General features: G+C 46.6%; 1 protein-coding gene across 4 annotated transcripts in view; it reads right to left on the bottom strand.

The window, feature by feature from the left end:
* EXOC6 (exocyst complex component 6) overlaps nucleotides 1-14,786 on the bottom strand; it is a 263,669-nt gene extending 248,883 nt beyond the window's left edge. For 2 of the 4 annotated variants that reach the window (XM_073685246.1, XM_073685248.1), the window contains exon 1: nucleotides 7,361-7,582. In XM_073685246.1, coding sequence (XP_073541347.1) covers nucleotides 7,361-7,458 — 98 coding nt within the window. In that variant the 5' untranslated portion in view covers nucleotides 7,459-7,582. Of the gene's footprint in view, nucleotides 1-7,360; nucleotides 7,583-14,615 lie in introns of those variants that run through there. The other 2 variants (XM_073685247.1, XM_073685249.1) reach the window with 2 other exon arrangements.
* Between the last annotated feature and the right edge of the window lie 7,300 nt (nucleotides 14,787-22,086).

Raw genomic sequence — 22,086 nt, 5'->3', positions numbered from 1 at the left:
AGTTTTAAGATACGGTCCTGGCGCTTGCTGGTCTTTCTTGGGCGCCCTGGAGCCTTTTTGACAACAATGGAAGCTCTCTCCTTGAAGTTCTTGATGATGCGATAGACTGTTGACTGAGGTGCAATCTTTGTAGCTGCGATACTCTTCCCTGTTAGGCCATTTTTGTGCAGTGCAATGATGGCTGCACGTGTTTCTTTAGAGATAACCATGGTTAACTGAAGAGAAACAATGATACCAAGAACCAGCCTCCTTTTAAAGTGTCCAGTGATGTCATTCTTACTTAATCATGACTGACTGATCGCCAGCCCTGTCCTCATCAACACCCACACCTGTGTTAATGGATCAATCACTAAAACGATGTTAGCTGCTCCTTTTAAGGCAGGACTGCAATGATGTTGAAATGTGTTTTGGGGGTTAAAGTTCATTTTCTGGGCAAATATTGACTTTGCAAGTACAGTAATTGCTGTTAAGCTGATCACTCTTTGACATTCAGGAGTATATGCAAATTGCCATTACAAAAAATGATGCAGTAAACTTTGCAAAAATTACTATTTTTCTCATTCTCAATACTTTTGGCCATGACTGTATACATATACACCAGTGACTGCTCTGTACACACTACAGTATATACATATACACCAGTGACCACTCTGTACACTACAGTAAATACATATACACCAGTGACCGCTCTGTACACACTACAGTATATATATCCACCAGTGACCGCTCTGTACACACTACAGTATATACATATACACCAGTGACTGCTCTGTACACACTACAGTATATACATATACACCAGTGACCGCTCTGTACACTACAGTATATACAGTGCCTACAAGTAGTATTCAACCCCCTGCAGATTTAGCTGGTTTGATAAGATGCAAATAAGTTAGAGCCTTCAAACTGCAAACGAGAGTAGGTTTTATGAACAGAAGCATAAATCTTACAAACCAAAAAGTTATGTTCCTCAGTTGAATTTTATTAATTTTTAAACATAAAAGTGTGGGTCAATTATTATTCAACCCCTATGTTTAATATTTTGTGGAATAACCCTTGTTTGCAATAACAGCTAATAATTGTCTTTTATAAGACCTGATCAGGCCGGCACAGGTCTGTGGAGTTATCTTGGCCCACTCCTCCATGCAGATCTTCTCCAAGTTATCTAGGTTCTTTGGGTGTCTCATGTGGACTTTATTCTTGAGCTCCTTCCACAAGTTTTCAATTGGGTTAAGGTCAGGAGACTGAGTAGGCCACTCCAACACCTTGACTTTTTCCCTATTGAACCAGGCCTTGGTTTTCTTGGCTGTGTGCTTTGGGTCGTTGTCTTGTTGGAAGATGAAATTACGACCCATCTTAAGATCCTTGATAAAGGAGCGGAGGTTCTTGGCCAAAATCTCCAGGTAGGCCGTGCTATCCATCTTCCCATGGATGCGGACCAGATGGCCAGGCCCCTTGGCAGAGAAACAGCCCCACAGCATGATGCTGCCACCACCATGCTTGACTGTAGGGATGGTATTCTTGGGGTCGTATGCAGTGCCATCCAGTCTCCAAACGTCACGTGTGTGGTTGGCACCAAAGATCTCGATCTTGGTCTCATCAGACCATAGAACCTTGAACCAGTCTGTCTCAGAGTCCTCCAAGTGATCATGAGCAAACTGTAGACGAGCCTTGACATGACGTTTTGAAAGTAAAGGTACCTTACGGGCTCGTCTGGAACGGAGACCATTGCGGTGGAGTACGTTACTTATGGTATTGACTGAAACCAATGTCCCCACTGCCATGAGATCTTCCCGGAGCTCCTTCCTTGTTGTCCTTGGGTTAGCCTTGACTCTTCGGACAAGCCTGGCCTCGGCACAGGAGGACACTTTCAAAGGCTGTCCAGGCCGTGGAAGGCTAACAGTAGTTCCATAAGCCTTCCACTTACGGATGATGCTCCCAACAGTGGAGACAGGTAGGCCCAACTCCTTGTAAAGGGTTTTGTACCCCTTGCCAGCCTTGTGACCCTCCACGATCTTGTCTCTGATGGCCTTGGAATGCTCCTTTGTCTTTCCCATGTTGACCATGTCTGAGTGCTGTTCACAAGTTTGGGGAGGGTCTTAAATAGTCAGAAAAGGCTGGCAAAAGAGATCTTTAATCCACACATGTGAAGCTCATTATTCTTGGTGCCTGAACTACTTCTTAATACTTTAGGGGGACCAAACAGAATTCTTGTGGTTTGAGGGGTTGAATAATAAATGACACTCTGAATTAACTTTTAACGTTTTTAAAAAAAAAAAAAAAAAAAAAATTTGCTGCAGAGCATTTCCCACTTCCAGGCTGATCTACAGTACAAATGTCACAATGCCAAGTTAATTCCGCATGTGTCAACCAGCTAAATCTGCAGGGGGTTGAATACTACTTGTAGGCACTGTACATATACACCAGTGACCGCTCTGTACACACTACAGTATATACATATACACCAGTGACCGCTCTGTACACACTACAGTATATACATATACACCAGAGACCGCTCTGTACACTACAGTATATACATATACACCAGTGACCGCTCTGTACACTACAGTATATATATCCACCAGTGACCGCTCTGTACAAGCTACAGCATATACATATACACCAGTGACTGCTCTGTACACACTACAGTATATACATATACACCAGTGACTGCTCTGTACACTACAGTATATACATATACACCAGTGACTGCTCTGTACACTACAGTATATACATATACACCAGTGACCGCTCTGTACACGCTACAGTATATACATATACACCAGTGACCGCTCTGTGCACGCTACAGTATATACATATACACCAGTGACCGCTCTGTGCACGCTACAGTATATACATATACACCAGTGACCGCTCTGTACACGCTACAGTATATACATATACACCAGTGACCGCTCTGTACACTACAGTATATACATATACACCAGTGACCGCTCTGTACACACTACAGTATATACATATACACCAGTGACCGCTCTGTACACACTACAGTATATACATATACTCCAGTGACCGCTCTGTACACACTACAGTATATACATATACACCAGTGACCGCTCTGTACACACTACAGTATATACATATACACCAGTGACCGCTCTGTGCACGCTACAGTATATACATATACACCAGAGACCGCTCTGTGCACGCTACAGTATATACATATACACCAGAGACCGCTCTGTGCACGCTACAGCATATACATATACACCAGTGACCGCTCTGTACACACTACAGTATATACATATACACCAGAGACCGCTCTGTACACACTACAGTATATACATATACACCAGTGACCGCTCTGTACACTACAGCATATACATATACACCAGTGACCGCTCTGTACACTACAGCATATACATATACACCAGTGACCGCTCTGTACACACTACAGTATATACATATACACCAGTGACCGCTCTGTACACGCTACAGAATATACATATACACCAGTGACCTCTCTGTACACTACAGTATATACATATACACCAGTGACCGCTCTGTACACTACAGCATATACATATACACCAGTGACCGCTCTGTACACTACAGCATATACATATACACCAGTGACCGCTCTGTACACACTACAGCATATACATATACACCAGTGACCGCTCTGTACACACTACAGTATATACATATACACCAGTGACCGCTCTGTACACGCTACAGAATATACATATACACCAGTGACCTCTCTGTACACTACAGTATATACATATACACCAGTGACCGCTCTGTACACTACAGTATATACATATACACCAGTGACCGCTCTGTACACTACAGCATATACATATACACCAGTGACCGCTCTGTACACACTACAGCATATACATATACACCAGTGACCGCTCTGTGCACACTACAGTATATACATATACACCAGTGACCGCTCTGTACACACTACAGTATATACATATACACCAGTGACCGCTCTGTACACACTACAGTATATACATATACACCAGTGACCGCTCTGTACACACTACAGTATATACATATACACCAGTGACCGCTCTGTACACTACAGTATATACCTATACACCAGTGACCGCTCTGTGCACACTACAGTATATACATATACACCAGTGACCGCTCTGTACACTACAGTATATACATATACACCAGTGACCGCTCTGTACACACTACAGTATATACATATACACCAGTGACCGCTCTGTACACTACAGTATATACATATACACCAGTGACCGCTCTGTACACACTACAGTATATACATATACACCAGTGACCGCTCTGTACACACTACAGCATATACATATACACCAGTGACCGCTCTGTACACTACAGTATATACATATACACCAGTGACCGCTCTGTACACTACAGTATATACATATAGACCAGTGACCGCTCTGTACACTACAGTATATACATATACACCAGAGACAGCTCTGTACACACTACAGTATATACATATACACCAGTGACCGCTCTGTACACTACAGTATATACATATACACCAGAGACCGCTCTGTACACACTACAGTATATACATATACACCAGTGACCGCTCTGTACACACTACAGCATATACATATACACCAGTGACCGCTCTGTACACACTACAGTATATACATATACACCAGAGACCGCTCTGTACACACTACAGTATATACATATACACCAGTGACCGCTCTGTACACTACAGTATATACATATACACCAGTGACCGCTCTGTACACTACAGTATATACATATACACCAGAGACCGCTCTGTACACACTACAGTATATACATATACACCAGTGACCGCTCTGTACACTACAGTATATACATATACACCAGAGACCGCTCTGTACACACTACAGCATATACATATACACCAGTGACCGCTCTGTACACACTACAGCATATACATATACACCAGTGACCGCTCTGTACACACTACAACATATACATATACACCAGTGACCGCTCTGTACACACTACAGTATATACATATACACCAGAGACCGCTCTGTACACACTACAGTATATACATATACACCAGTGACCGCTCTGTACACTACAGTATATACATATACACCAGTGACCGCTCTGTACACTACAGTATATACATATACACCAGTGACCGCTCTGTACACTACAGTTTATACATATACACCAGTGACCGCTCTGTACAAGCTACAGCATATACATATACACCAGTGACCGCTCTGTACACACTACAGTATATACATATACACCAGTGACCGCTCTGTACACTACAGTATATACATATACACCAGTGACCGCTCTGTACACACTACAGTATATACATATACACCAGTGACCGCTCTGTGCACTACAGTATATACATATACACCAGTGACTGCTCTGTACACTACAGTATATACATATACACCAGTGACCGCTCTGTACACACTACAGTATATACATATACACCAGTGACCGCTCTGTACACACTACAGTATATACATATACACCAGAGACCGCTCTGTGCACGCTACAGTATATACATATACACCAGTGACCGCTCTGTACACACTACAGTATATACCTATACACCAGTGACCGCTCTGTACACACTACAGTATATACATATACACCAGTGACCACTCTGTACACTACAGTATATACATATACACCAGTGACCGCTCTGTACACTACAGTATATACATATACACCAGTGACCGCTCTGTACACACTACAGTATATACATATACACCAGTGACCGCTCTGTACACACTACAGTATATACATATACACCAGTGACCGCTCTGTGCACACTACAGTATATACATATACACCAGTGACCGCTCTGTACACTACAGTATATACATATACACCAGTGACCGCTCTGTACACTACAGTATATACATATACACCAGTGACCGCTCTGTACAAGCTACAGCATATACATATACACCAGTGACCGCTCTGTACACTACAGTATATACATATACACCAGTGACCGCTCTGTACACACTACAGTATATACATATACACCAGTGACCGCTCTGTACACTACAGTATATACATATACACCAGTGACCGCTCTGTGCACACTACAGTATATACATATACACCAGTGACCGCTCTGTACACTACAGTATATACATATACACCAGTGACCGCTCTGTACACTACAGTATATACATATACACCAGTGACCGCTCTGTACACACTACAGTATATACATATACACCAGTGACCGCTCTGTACACACTACAGTATATACCTATACACCAGTGACCGCTCTGTACACACTACAGTATATACATATACACCAGTGACCGCTCTGTACACTACAGTATATACATATACACCAGTGACCGCTCTGTACACTACAGTATATACATATACACCAGTGACCGCTCTGTACAAGCTACAGCATATACATATACACCAGTGACCGCTCTGTACACACTACAGTATATACATATACACCAGTGACCGCTCTGTACACACTACAGTATATACATATACACCAGTGACCGCTCTGTACACACTACAGTATATACCTATACACCAGTGACCGCTCTGTACACACTACAGTATATACATATACACCAGTGACCGCTCTGTACACACTACAGCATATACATATACACCAGTGACCGCTCTGTACACACTACAGTATATACATATACACCAGTGACCGCTCTGTACACACTACAGTATATACCTATACACCAGTGACCGCTCTGTACACACTACAGTATATACATATACACCAGTGACCGCTCTGTACACACTACAGTATATACATATACACCAGTGACCGCTCTGTACACACTACAGTATATACATATACACCAGTGACCGCTCTGTACACTACAGTATATACATATACACCAGTGACCGCTCTGTACACACTACAGTATATACCTATACACCAGTGACCGCTCTGTACACACTACAGTATATACATATACACCAGTGACCGCTCTGTACACTACAGTATATACATATACACCAGTGACCGCTCTGTACACACTACAGTATATACCTATACACCAGTGACCGCTCTGTACACACTACAGTATATACATATACACCAGTGACCGCTCTGTACACACTACAGTATATACCTATACACCAGTGACCGCTCTGTACACACTACAGTATATACATATACACCAGAGACTGCTGTGTATGACACCATTATCACAGGGGCACAATGGGGCAGTCAGGCTGATGCTCGGGCGCCGGGGGTACACGGGTGGGGTGCAGGGTGGACACGGGTGGGGGCAGGACAATATCAGACCAGTGAGGAAGGGGGAGACACAAAGAAGGAAATCCGATCCCGCAACGAATCAATGACCCTCCTGCACCTGGATCCCTCCTTCCTGCCGGCTCTTACCGGAGCGTAGGCCCCACACAGGCCGTGTCTGTGCTCTCGATCTCCTGCAGGATCCTCTCGTGCTCGGTGACGCTCTCCAGGCTCTCGCCCTCCGCCATCTTGCAGAGATTATCCGGTGGCCCCGGCTGCCGGTGACAGGCTGCGGTGACTGCTGGGCAGAAGGAGAGCGATGCCGACAGCGGCCACTAGGGGGCCCGGCAGCCGGTGACATGTTGCGGTAGCTGCTGTGTAGAGCTGTGGCCGCCAGGGGTCAGTAGAGCAGCTGCTTCAGGTCTGGTCTGTGCAGGTAGAGCCGCTGCCGCCGGTCACCCGGGGACGCCTTGGTTCGACCTCCTCACCTCCTCCTGGAAATCAGTCTTCTCGCCCCTACTTCCAGCAGATATAACTTATTTTTCCAGGACTAGTTGCAGTTTCTCTCGACACCATTCATTTTACCATATAATGTGCTGAAAACAATTCATGAAATGACCCATGACTTTTTTTTTTTCCAAACTCCCATATAAATGAATGAGGAGGGCAGTGTCCCCTCTGCTGTGACCGTGGTATGCGATAGGCCCTGGTCACCAGATAGATGGGGGTCCCGGAGGTGGGACCGACCGATCTCTGTCAGATATTTATGGCATCCTCTGATTATGCCATAAAGGTTCAGGTGGAATACCCCTCTAATAAAGCTTAGTCTGAGGTCCCACTGAACATATTTACTTCGGACCCCCGGCAGCAGAGACCCCACAGTGATCCCTCAGAGGTATTTACCGCTATGGATACCATTGCAGATGAGGTCCACAAAAGCAGCATATCTTCATCCCAACCTTAACGCACCTTTTCCACCTGTCACTAACAACTGGTGTCTTCCGCTCATGCTTCAAACATGCCTCGATCACACCCACCCTCAAAAAACCCTCCCTTGACCCATCCTCTCTGGCTAGCTATCACCCCATTTCTCTTCTCCCCTATGCCTCAAAGCTACTGGAACATGTCCACTTTGAACTATCCTCCCACCTCTCCTCCTGTTCCCTCTTTGACCTCTTACAATCTGGCTTCCGACCGCATCACTCCACTGAAACTGCCCTGACTAAAGTCACCAACGACATACTGACCGCCAAATCCAAGCGATACTACTCCGTCCTCCTCCTCCTGGACCTGTCATCTGCCTTTGACACAGTGGACCATTCCCTCCTACTACAGACTCTCTCATCTCTCAGCATCACAGACTTGGCCCATCCTGGATGTCCTCATACCTAACAGACAGGACATTCAGCGTCTCTCACTCACGCAGCACCTCCTCACCTCACCCCTATCTGTCGGTGTCCCCCAAGGTTCAGTCCTAGGACCCCTGCTCTTCTTCATCTACACCTTCAGCTTGGGACAGCTCATAGAGTCTCACGGCTTTGACATACAGATCTACTTCTCTGGACCCGATATCTCCTCCCTACTAACCAGAATCCCACACTGCCTGTCCGCTATTTCATCCTTCTTCTCTGACAGATTTCTAAAACTTAACATAGATGAAACTGAATTCATCATCTTTCCACCGTCTCACTCAACCCCCCCAACTGACCTATCTATCAAAGTCAATGGCCGTCCACTTTCCCCAGTCCCACAAGCTCGCTGCCTCGGGGTAACCCTGGACTCTGAACTCTCCTTCAAACCACATATCCAAGCCCTTTCCACTTCCTGCCGACTCCAACTCAGAAATATCTCCTGGATCCACACATTTCTCACCAAAGACTCTGCAAAAACACTAGTGCACGCCCTCATCTTCTCCCACCTCGACTACTGCAACCTCCTGCTCTGTGGCCTCCCTTCTAACACTCTCGCACCCCTCCAATCCATCCTAAACTCTGCTGCCCGACTAATCCACCTGTCCCCCCCGCTATTCCCCGGCCTCTCCTCTCTGTCAATCCCTTCACTGGCTCCCCATTGCCCAGAGACTCCAGTTTAAAACCCTAATCATGGCATACAAAGCCATCCACAACCTGTCTCCTCCATATATCCGTGACCAGTCTCCTGATACTTACCTGCACGCAGCCTCCAATCCCCACAATATCTCCTTCTCTACTCCCCTCTTATCTCCTCTTCCCACAATCGCATACAAGATTTCTCCCGTACATCCCCCCTACTCTGGAACTCTGTACCCCAACATATCAGACTCTCGCCGACCGTGGTAACCTTCAAAAGGAACCTGAAGACCCACCTCTTCCGACAAGCCTACAACCTGCAGTAACCCTCGCCCCACCATACCACTGCACGACCAGCTCTGCCTCCACCTACTGCATCCCAACCCATCCCTTGTAGATTGTGAACCCTCGCGGGCAGGGTCCTCGCTCCTCCTGTACCATTCGCCGACTTGTATTGTTCAAAAATTATTGTAATTGTTTGTGCTATGTATACCCCTTTCACATGTAAAGCGCCATGGAATGAATGGCACTATAATAATAATAACAATAATAATATGGCCCCTACAGCCACAGCAGCAATTCACACTGCAGATCCTACATCCACATAGTCGCCATTTACTCTGTGTGTTTATTTTGCAGCATGTGCATTCTAGTTTACCCCAAAGGTGTTGGAAGGGGTTAAGGCCAGAGTTCTGTGCAGCCCCCAGACCATTATCCCCCAGACCATTATCCCTCAGACCATTATCTCACAGACCATTATCCCTCAGGCCATTATCCCCCATATCAATATCCCCTAGACCAATATCCCCTAGACCATTATCCCCCAGACCATTATTCTCCAGGCCATTATCCCCCAGACCATTATCCCCCAGACCAATATCCCCTAGACCATTATCTTCCAGAACATTATCCTTCAGACCATTGTCCCGGAGACCATCATCCCACAATTCATTATCCCCTAGACCATTATCCTCCAGGCTATTATCCCCCAGACCAATATCCCCTAGATCATTATCTTCCAGACCATTATCCCCCAGACCTTTATCCCCTAGACCATTATCCCCCAGACCATTATCCCAAGACCATTATCCCCAAGACCATTATCCTGCAGGCCATTATCCCCCAGGCCAATATCCCCTAGACCATTATCCTCCAGGTCATTATACCCCAAGCCATTATCCCCCAGGCCAATATCCCCTAGACCATTATCCCCCAGGCCATTATACCCCAGCCATTATCCCCCAGGCCAATATCCCCTAGACCATTATTCCCCAGACCATTATCCTTCCTTCACCAAACCATACACCATGCATTTTAGCATGTAGCATTCTCTGGTATTCCCAAAGCCCCAAATCATCCACTATACTGCCAGATGTGATTCATCCCTCCGGGGAAACATGATTTCACCCCTCCGGGGTCCAATTTGTGGCACAGACAAGAGTTCTAGTAGGATCTGTACTTCTACCATTGTTTATCTATACAAATCTCATCAGTGTTTGCAAAGATGCTCCTAAAACACGGAAAATAATTAGAAGTGAAGAAATTACCCCTGATGTCTGGGGGGAGTATAGGGGTTAATAAGCACTAGCCCAATAATAAAGGAGTTTTCCGGTGTCAGAAAACCGTTTTTCCCTGGCTGCTGATTTTTTTTTGCCAGTCAAACAAACTGGTCCTTTACTCACCCTCCCCTGGTCCAGTGCTGAGTCTCTGTTGCTGGTCTCGGTGACTGTTATTGTCTGCAGCGTTGATGTCACATTGACAGCACTGCAGCCAATCATTGAGCTCAGCAGCTCTGCCCACTTTGATTGCGCGAGCAGCTCAGAGCCACTGAGCTCACTGATTGTCTGCAGTGATGTCGAAGTGACGCTTGCGTTTTTTGCACCCTTTTTGCACTTTTTCATTGCTTTCTATGGTGAAAAAATACTGTAGAAACGCTGAAAAAAGTGACGTGCCAATTTAAGAAGTTTTCCAATTCAGACTGGAAAATAAAATCTCATAGCTTTTGCTGATACTGTAAAAAGCAGCTTTTAATTTGCATTAAAAAATTCAAACAAAAGAGCAATGTGTGAACATAGCCTAAGGCATCATTCTGATGTCTGTGAATCACGTACATGTTCTATCCCTATTTTTCATGGATAGAACAAATCCCCATTATAGTCTATGGGGATGTTCATATGTCCATGTTGCTTTGCGGACTGTATGGTCCACAAATAAAAAAAAATCGAGACGTCTGTTTTTTATTCTATTCCTGGCTCTTAATCACCCATACAAGTCTATGGGTTGTTGAAATTATGAAAGGCACGTGGGTGGCGTCCATGTGCAATCTGGGTGCTGTGTGTTCTTAACATGAAATGCTGATGGTAAAAACTGACGCATGGACCAAATACTGATGGGAATCAGACCGCTTTTGAGTACCCGAAAAATCATTGATGTCTTCATGAGACCACATAGGGACAAACCACCCTGCACCGCGGTCGCCAAATGCCGCATGGTTTTGTTTTGGTTTTGTACTCGGCCCCCCGCTATAACTAGATTGAGGGTCCTAAGCCATTGTTTCCTTACAGGACGTTCCTATGTGCCTTCTGTTATATACAATTACATTTTTCATTGCTTGTTTCCCTACCATTTTGGTACTCTACAAGTTGTAGTCACCACCTGATAAGGCTCCCGATAAGGTCTGTGATCACTGACTGCCCCCATCATTCTGGATCTGATTTACAGGACTACATACTGCAAATACTGAAATCCGCAGTCAGAATCCACAGCGCAAACCCAGAAACTACAGGTGTGAAATCCGCAACACAAACTACAGGTGTGAAATCCACAGCACAAACTACAGATGTGAAATCCACAGCACAAACTACAGGTGTGAAATCTGCAGCACAAACTACAGGTGTGAAATCCGCAGCACAAACTACAGGTGTGAAATCTGCAGCACAAACTACAGGTGTGAAATCTGCAGCACAAACTACAGGTGTGAAATCTGCAGCACAAACTACAAGTGTGAAATCCGCAGCACAAATTACAGGTGTGAAATCCGCAGCACAAACTACAGGTGTGAAATCTGCAGCACAAATTACAGGTGTGAAATCTGCAGCACAAATTACAGGTGTGAAATCCACAGCACAAACTACAGGTGTGAAATCCGCAGCACAAGCTACAGGTGGTGAAATCCGCAGCACAAACTACAGATGTGAAATCCACAGCACAAACTACAGATGTGAAATCCGCAGCACAAACTACAGGTGTGAAAACAGCAGCACAAACTACAGGTGTGAAATCCGCAGCACAAACTACAGGTGTGAAATTCAAAGCACAAACTACAGGTGTGAAATCTGCAGCACAAACTACAGGTGTGAAATTCAAAGCACAAACTACAGGTGTGAAATTCAAAGCACAAACTACAGGTGTGAAATCTGCAGCACAAACTACAGGTGTGAAATCCGCAGCACAAACTACAGGTGTGAAATCCACAGCACAAACTACAGGTGTGAAATTCAAAGCACAAACTACAGGTGTGAAATCCGCAGCACAAACTACAGGTGTGAAATCTGCAGCACAAACTACAGGTGTGAAATCTGCAGCACAAACTACAGGTGTGAAATCTGCAGCACAAACTACAGGTGTGAAATCTGCAGCACAAACTACAGGTGTGAAATCCGCAGCACAAACTACAGGTGTGAAATCCGCAGCACAAACTACAGGTGTGAAATCCGCAGCACAAGCTACAGGTGTGAAATCCGCAGCACAAACTACAGGTGTGAAATCCGCAGCACAAACTACAGGTGTGAAATCCGCAGCACAAGCTACAGGTGTGAAATCCGCAGCACAAGCTACAGGTGTGAAATCCGCAGCACAAACTACAGGTGTGAAATCCGCAGCACAAACTACAGGTGTGAAATCCGCAGCACAAGCTACAGGTGTGAAATCCGCAGCACAAACTACAGGTGTGAAATCCGCAGCACAAACTACAGGTGTGAAATCCGCAGCACAAGCTACAGGTGTGAAATCCGCAGCACAAGCACAGGTGTGAAATCCGCAGCACAAACTACAGGTGTGAAATCCACAGCACAAACTACAGGTGTGAAATTCAAAGCACAAACTACAGGTGTGAAATCCGCAGCACAAACTACAGGTGTGAAATCTGCAGCACAAACTACAGGTGTGAAATCTGCAGCACAAACTACAGGTGTGAAATCTGCAGCACAAACTACAGGTGTGAAATCTGCAGCACAAACTACAGGTGTGAAATCCGCAGCACAAACTACAGGTGTGAAATCCGCAGCACAAACTACAGGTGTGAAATCCACAGCACAAGCTACAGGTGTGAAATCCGCAGCACAAGCTACAGGTGTGAAATCCGCAGCACAAACTACAGGTGTGAAATCCGCAGCACAAACTACAGGTGTGAAATCCGCAGCACAAGCTACAGGTGTGAAATCCGCAGCACAAGCTACAGGTGTGAAATCCGCAGCACAAACTACAGGTGTGAAATCCGCAGCACAAACTACAGGTGTGAAATCCGCAGCACAAGCTACAGGTGTGAAATCCGCAGCACAAGCTACAGGTGTGAAATCCGCAGCACAAACTACAGGTGTGAAATCCGCAGTTTGTGTCAATTTACGCATCATCAGACAGTCTTATGGATAAGACTTCTTAAATTCTGGACAGAAAATCCGCTCTGATAATTCCAACTTTTAAGGCTACGTTCCCAGGTCATCAAAATCTCACTGTGGGAACGTAGCCTAAGGCTATGTTCACACGTTGCATTTTTGCTGCATTTTTTTTTCTGCAGGCAAAACCTGCTCTCTTGGCAGTAAAAAAAATGAAACCTCAATAAAGCAGGTTTTGATGAGTTTTTACTGTGTTTTTGTCAGTTTACATTTGTCTCTTGTGCATGCTGATAAAGTTTAGTGCATAAAAAAAAATGACCTGATTCAACTTCAGCAGGTTTTGGCACCAAAAATGCAGCAAAACCTGATACCTGCATTTTTTGCTGCGTTTTTTGCAATACCCTAATGGGTGAAAAACGCTGCAAAAATGCTGAAAGAAGTGATGGAAGTCAGGAAAAAAAACAAAGTGTGTGCATGAGATTTCTGAAATCTCATAGATTTTGTACTGTGAAATGCAGCTGAAAATTTGCATAAAAAAGCTGCAAAAAAGCAATGTGTGAACATAGCTTAATTGTTTTACTTGTTGCTAATTATTAACTATGGTGATATATTAGTGAAAAGATTAAATCTGATCATTCCTAATCGCTGGTCATGCACTTCCCTCCTATTCAGTGTAATGGCATATATAAAACATTACTGATCTTAGTGAAATGCAAATATATGCAGCTAATAAAGCAGTTTTACCTTAATGTCGATCCCAATGGCAGCTCCAGGGTCTCTATCTCGGCACAGGCTTTCTCATAGATTTTCTCCCCATTATGTTCCTCTAATTGCATTTCTGCTTTGCTGATCGTCGCTATGAGTCCAGATCGTGCAGGATCCTCAAATGGAGATTTGTATTTTGTTTTTCACAGTAAAATAAAGCTTACTCGGCATAAAAAGACAGAAAATTTTCTTGGCCGAACCTGACCCTAAAAAAGCTGAATCCGAATTTATAGGAACAAACAAAGGAAACCTGGTTGTAGATAAACTACAGAGAGCTGTGAAGGATAACTCCATGTGTGGCCGATGCCCTGTGCTATATTCTGTACATGGTCCCATTTAGGCAGATATTCTGCTCCCCCTAATTGAACCCCATTATTCCCCGAACACATATATAGTATTTTCTTAAAATACTAATGCAATTATAGTTTTCTCTTTGACCCTCTAGTTAATTTCGGATTTTTCATGAAATCCAACATGAAATTTTAACAATAAAAAGTTATACATTGCTAGATTTTTTATTACATTTTTTTTTTCATGTAACTATTTTGTTATCCTGAACCTAACCCTAGCACTATTATTATTTTTTTTTACTTTAGCCCTAACCCTCTTCCTACCTCTATCCCTAATCCTAGCCCTAACACTAGTCCTTGTAACATACCTGGCGGCGTCCTTGCATAGTGGTCCATCTCCCACTGTGCAAGAGCACGCACTTGATCTCCAGTCCAGAATGTCTCTCTGGCTTCCCTCCATGCTGTCTGTTTGTGTCTGTTTCTGCTGCTTAAGGGCGGCGCTCGATCACTTCCTGCTTTTTTGTACCTGCTGTGGGTCACACCCCTTGTGCGTCCTCAGCCTATTGCTGTCTGTCACCTGGTATTTAACCCAGCTGCCCCAATCAATCCCTGCCTGAGCATTGTGTTTCTTTCAGTGAGTGCTTTCACGCTGAAGGTGCCAGGTCCCATTCTTTGTTCTCTTGTCTGCCTATCCTGGAGGCTGTATTTCCAGGCCTGTCTGAACACGCTCCTAGCCTGTTCCTCCCGCCTTCTAGGGGCCGATTACCTAGACCCGCTCCTGTATCTTGTCTGTCCTGTCTGAACACGCTCCTAGCCTGTTCCTCCCGCCTTCTTGGGGCCGATTACCTAGACCCGCTCCTGTATCTTGTCTGTCCTGTCTGAACACGCTCCTTGCCTGTTCGTCCCGCCTCTCTGGGGGCCGTATTCCCAGACCCGCTCCTGTATCCCGCTGCAGTGTCGGTCTCCTCTGTACACCTGGTTCCAGTCTGAACTCTCTCCTATCTTTTACCTGTTTTTTCTCTATGTCCGTTCCTTTCCTTTTTCTGCAGAGTCTGAACTCGTACCTAACTCCTGCTTGTTGTCTCTGTACTCCCGTTTGTGGTCCACTCGCTACTTCTCTGCAAGTACCCTGTGGGTATCTGGCTCTGCCTTTCCTTTCCTGTCTGTTCCGTGTGAACAGAGCCCTGTCCCCCCCTGCTCTGCCTTGCTCACCGCTCCGGCGGTTCTAGCCTGCTCTGCCTTACTCACTGCTCCGGCAGCCTTGTTGCGCTCTGACCCTTTTGATCGCTGCTCCGGCAGTCTCGCTCCGCTCTTGCTCACCGCTCCAGGCGGTCTCGTCCTGCCCTGCTCTTGCTCACCGCTACGGGCGGTCTCGTCCTGCCCTGCTCTTGCTCACCGCTCCGGGCGGTCTCGCCCTGCCCTGCTCTTGCTCACCGCTCCGGGCGGTCTCGCCCTGCCCTGCTCTTGCTCACCGCTCTGGGCGGTCTCGTCCTGCCCTGCTCTTGCTCACCGCTCTGGGCGGTCTCGTCCTGCCCTGCTCTTGCTCACCGCTCTGGGCGGTCTCGTCCTGCCCTGCTCTTGCTCACCGCTCCGGGCGGTCTCGTCCTGCCCTGCCCTGCTCTTGCTCACCGCTCCGGGCGGTCTCGTCCTGCCCTGCTCTTGCTCACCGCTCCGGGCGGTCTCGTCCTGCCCTGCTCTTGCTCACCGCTCCGGGCGGTCTCGTCCTGCCCTGCTCTTGCTCACCGCTCCGGGCGGTCTCGTCCTGCCCTGCTCTTGCTCACCGCTCCGGGCGGTCTCGTCCTGCCCTGCTCTTGCTCACCGCTCCGGGCGGTCTCGTCCTGCCCTGCTCTTGCTCACCGCTCCGGGCGGTCTCGTCCTGCCCTGCTCTTGCTCACCGCTCCGGGCGGTCTCGTCCTGCCCTGCTCTTGCTCACCGCTCCGGGCGGCCTCGTCCTGCCCTGCTCTTGCTCACCGCTCCGGGCGGCCTCGTCCTGCCCTGCTCTTGCTCTTGCTCACCGCTCCGGGCGGCCTCGTCCTGCCCTGCTCTTGCTCTTGCTCACCGCTCCGGGCGGCCTCGTCCTGCCCTGCTCTTGCTCTTGCTCACCGCTCCGGGCGGCCACGTCCTGCCCTGCTCTTGCTCTTGCTCACCACTCCGGGCGGCCTCGCCCTGCTCTTGCTCTTGCTCACCGCTCCGGGCGGCCTCGTCCTGCCCTGCTCTTGCTCTTGCTCACCGCTCCGGGCGGCCTCGTCCTGCCCTGCTCTTGCTCACCGCTCCGGGCGGCCTCGTCCTGCCCTGCTCTTGCTCTTGCTCACCGCTCCGGGCGGCCTCGTCCTGCCCTGCTCTTGCTCTTGCTCACCGCTCCGGGCGGCCTCGTCCTGCCCTGCTCTTGCTCACCGCTCCGGGTGGCCTCGTCCTGCCCTGCTCTTGCTCTTGCTCACCGCTCCGGGCGGCCTCGTCCTGCCCTGCTCTTGCTCTTGCTCACCGCTCCGGGCGGCCTCGTCCTGCCCTGCTCTTGCTCTTGCTCACCGCTCCGGGCGGTCTCATCCTGCCCTGCTCTTGCTCACCGCTCCGGGCGGTCTCGTCCTGCCCTGCTCTTGCTCACCGCTCCGGGCGGTCTCGTCCTGCCCTGCTCTTGCTCACCGCTCCGGGCGGTCTCGTCCTGCCCTGCTCTTGCTCACCGCTCCGGGCGGTCTCGTCCTGCCCTGCTCTTGCTCACCGCTCCGGGCGGTCTCGTCCTGCTCTTGCTCACCGCTCTGGGCGGCCTCGTCCTGCCCTGCTCTTGCTCACCGCTACGGGCGGCCTCGTCCTGCCCTGCTCTTGCTCACCGCTACGGGCGGCCTCGTCCTGCCCTGCTCTTGCTCACCGCTACGGGCGGCCTCACTCTGCTGTGTTTGTCCGCCACATCTGTGATTCTGTTCCAGAGTCCCAGTGTGTACTGGGTCCTATCCCGCCTGTGTTCCTACCTGCTAGTGCCTTCCTGTCTGCACTCTAGCCGTGCTTGCCTGTACCCCCCTGCCTGCATACCCGCCTGCCTGCATACCAGTTGTGCCAGCCTAACCAGTCTGTTCCTGTATTCCCCTGTGTGGGTCAACAGCCGTGTCCGGGGTCTGTCCTGGAGTAGCACCTGGTCCCTCTGCTCGGTTCCTCCTTGGTGCACTGGCGTCGTATGCCGTCGTGCGACCCTGGTCGGGTCGGGTGAATACCTAGTTACGCCCCTCCAGGTATTCACTCTCCGGCACGGTCCAGTGGAATCACACGCACACGCCGCTCAGCCCGGGCGTGTCCATTACAGTCCTAGCCTTAATTCTAGTTCTAACCCTAGTTAGAGTTAGAAAAAGTATGTAAAAACTTACAAATGAGAGTGGTAGAGCACAGAGCAGTTTCTCATTTCAGTGGCTGACCGCACAGAGCAAAGTAGTCGAGATGAGTTTGACATCAATTGCTACACTCTGCATAGGCAGCAACTGAGATGACAAAGCTCTGCCTATTCAGAGTGCAGTAGCCAATAACAAACTCCTCTTGACTGCTGCCCTCTGCATAAGAACCTATGCTGCTCTTGTCGATCAACGCCATTAGAATAAATGGAGCAGTTGTACACATGATTGAACCCCGCTCCATTCACATGGGGCTTTTCAGATCTCTGGATCGCTTAGGGTTACAGTGGTTGGACCCCCAGCGATCAGAAAGTTATCCCTATCCGACAGATGATAGAAGAAGTATCAAGCCTGTTGAATTTCAGTGACCGATGCTTTTCTTCTCCCTATAGATAAGCCGCAAGAGGATTCAGGAGAGAGAAGCTGTCAGACGGACAATCTTTCAGCTGTCTAATGTGTATGGGGTCTTATTCCATCCTCTTTAGTGTGCAGCTCATTCTTTCCACCAAAGTATAGAATGACCAATCCTACAATATTGGCCTCAATATTTGTTCTCCCATAGATGGTAACAAAGATTGAAGAAGGACAACATTTCTGAATATAAAATAAAGGACAGTCTTACCACCATCAGCCATTCTCCTGTTTGTCCAGTGAAGGTAATGGAAAGCAGTGGACACACTAGCTGTCGTGTGTACATGAGGAATAACTATCTGCATTTTCCACAATTTTTTTGTGTGCAGACTGCACCTATAATTTTCAGATGTATATGAGCCAGTGGGTCGAGACTAGCTGCTATGATGTCTTTAATATACAACACACAGAAACATAAAGGATTACCGCTTTCCTCCATTAACTTGTAAGGGGCACAGGACAGTAGTCGTGGGTGAGGGGCTGTCGTTCTCCCCCACCCTGGCTCCTCACAAATAAAAGATAATGTCCTGTCTGTTGTGTGGTTTGGGTGTAATGGACAACACTCACTTTCGTTCTATGTGGCTCCATCTGTCCCACGGTCTGGAGTCCGGGTTCGATTGTACATAGGCTCAGTTTAGACTTGATCATGGGTACAGCACAATGTAACACAGCATTTATGGATTCGGTTGTCTGCGCTATCCCTTGCTCTAATGGCACCTTTGCTTCTCAGTACTCTGCCCCGACTTGTCTCTGTGGATCCCCATCCGCTCTCTCCTCAGGAGGCAAAATCAAGGTAGGCTTCTCCATACCCTGTTCTGGCTGTAGGCTGCAGACGTTAAGGGATGTCCCACTGAATGTTGTCGCTGGCGTCCTCATACAGCTTTCTGCCACTGTTACTTGTTCCTTCAGGTTGTTCTGTTCCCCGGATGACCCTTGGCCCACTGGCACTAAACTGAACCTTCCCAGCACCTACTCCCTCTCACTCTCCTCCTCAACTAGGAAATACTTCCCCTAATATAACCTTGTACCCCCTACCTAACTGGGAGTGTTCCTATAACTGTTAACCTCTACCTTATTCTAACTTACTTCTTCCTGGACTACAGTGCCCTCCACTGTACTTCCCAATCCTAGCTACACCTATTACTCTATTTTATCCTTATATCTACGTTTACCTACCTTATCTACGTTACCCTAACACTTTCCCTAATCTTATCACAGTATCATAAAACATGCATGGTAATAAACAAAAGTCATCCACAATATTAATAGTTATAAAAACCATTATCGTAATATACACGTTTTACAACATTGTTCACATTACAACAAGAGCATACCCATTTCATTAGGAAGGGATGAAGGGCATGAAATGCCCCGGACACACCCTTACACACCAGCAGCATGAAGGAGATTATTCAGCCCTACTGAGCATTGTAACGTGAATCCAGTACTGTGTTCAGATAAAATACATGCTGCAACTCCTTTCCCTTTCAATCTGCATAGACATCAATAGGCAGCTGTACTATGATCCATCTGTGAGCTGACAGTCTGGAAAGCGGAGAAAGAAGTTTATTTCCTTGATTAGACATTTCATAAATTTTCTAATATTAACTTGTACAATAATTTTCTTCAAAGTTTGTTGAAATGACAGTAACCACTTAACTATAGAAATCCCAAATAAAGTAATCAATGTCCCAAGACGTTTCTTGGGAAGTCTACTTGACAGTCATCAGGGGAACATGTGTGACATGCTGAAGTAGTGCTGTTCCTTCAAAAGCATCCAGCAACTATTACAAATGACACATACACAGGAGACAGGAAGTGTTGTGCTACAGAAGCATCTAGCCACTAGAGGGGTTAAAACAGTCACAGGAGACAGGGAGTGTTTTAGCTGTACCCGAGGGGGATTGTAGGTAACTTGTTATTGTAGTCTGGCTGAAACCAAAGAGAAAGGTGATGTCTTATCTGGATCTGACAGAAGGCAACTGAACAGGATTCAGATCGGGAGGAAAACTAAACACAGGTCAGATAAACTCCCTGAACTAACAGTGCAGAGTATTATCGGGCAGAAAGATAAGGACTGGAAGGAATTGTGTCACAGGGATCATCTCCCTCATCAAACCCTCCCCCCCTCCATCTCCATGCAGGATAAAGAATGCTGTGTACTATTGTGTCCTTGTGAAGGAAAAGCCTGTGGTTGTGTATGCATAAAAGTGTGTTGCTAAGAGATCTAATCTATGCTGAATTATGATACTGAAGAGACTCTAATGCTGTGCCTTGTGAAGAAACTACTGTATTGTTACTGGAGCCAGTTGCTCAAGAAACTCAGACTGTACTGTAATGAATATTGTTGCTGTAATATCCCTAAATTGCACTGGCCGTGCTTCAGATTAAATTCCACTGTTAAACTGTTGAAAAAGACTCTTGTCAGATGTGTCTGGTCAGCAGTTGAATCTATCAACTGAGAAGCTGTTGCCTATGGTCGCCCTGAGTAACGGTTCCCCCAGGATTCCAAAGAATTATTTAAACCTGTCTCGCCCCTATCTGAACCTAGCGGCGTGCATGTAACACATGTAACATTAGGCATTAATTAGAGGTACACAGTGTCATGAAATTTACATCTGAGTATGGTTTTATTGTGTTTGGTACATCTAATATTGCTTTTTAATCCACTCCTGGCTTTGGTGGAAAAAAAAAAATTAAATTGCATATATAACTCCAGTCTTCATCAATTTTATAGTGGAGATCCAAGAGATGAAAGCCTGATACTTCTCTCTTTTGCATTCACTACTTTACTTAGCTTAAAAAAATGCATGTGTCTATTCAGCCTATGAAGCCACTACCTGTGGGTTTTCCATAGCAATCTTCAATGTCTTCACACATGGGTCACTTGAATTAGAGGGGGGTTAGGCTGGATGCCTCTTTAGTGGTCAGTGTCCTTCCTAGATTGTTCTAAGCTACCGCAGCTTTATGTAAGGGCTCAATTCCTTGTCCGATATTAGTTTACGAGGACTATCAGTGTTTTCCATTGATAGCACTCGTACCAATAATAGTCTTATGGGGCCATTCACATGTTCCTGATTTTTAGTGGAAAATCGTGGCGTCATGTCCGATTTTGATCAAAATTGGCAATGTACATCATATCATAGGTCTGTGAAAAAATGTGACCAGACTCGGATGACATTCAATTTTAGTCCACTTTTACAGACTGTCAAGGTGGAGAAAATTTTTTTGTTAAATTCTCCACATACGAGAAAAACTGATGTCACTCGGACCACACTCTTTTCAAAGTCTGATCAGGATAATAGCTCCATTTTTCTCGTACGTGGAAAACTTTGATGTGTGAATGAGTCTTAAAGTAGTGATCAAGTTGCATAA

The sequence above is a fragment of the Phyllobates terribilis genome, unplaced genomic scaffold, assembly GCF_046119375.1.
Source record: "Phyllobates terribilis strain yellow unplaced genomic scaffold, ASM4611937v1 Scaffold_5__5_contigs__length_657084704, whole genome shotgun sequence".
NCBI classification, from domain to species: domain Eukaryota; kingdom Metazoa; phylum Chordata; class Amphibia; order Anura; family Dendrobatidae; genus Phyllobates; species Phyllobates terribilis.
Note: the sequence above shows the minus strand (reverse complement) of the source record. Positions and strands in the feature narration are given on the sequence as shown.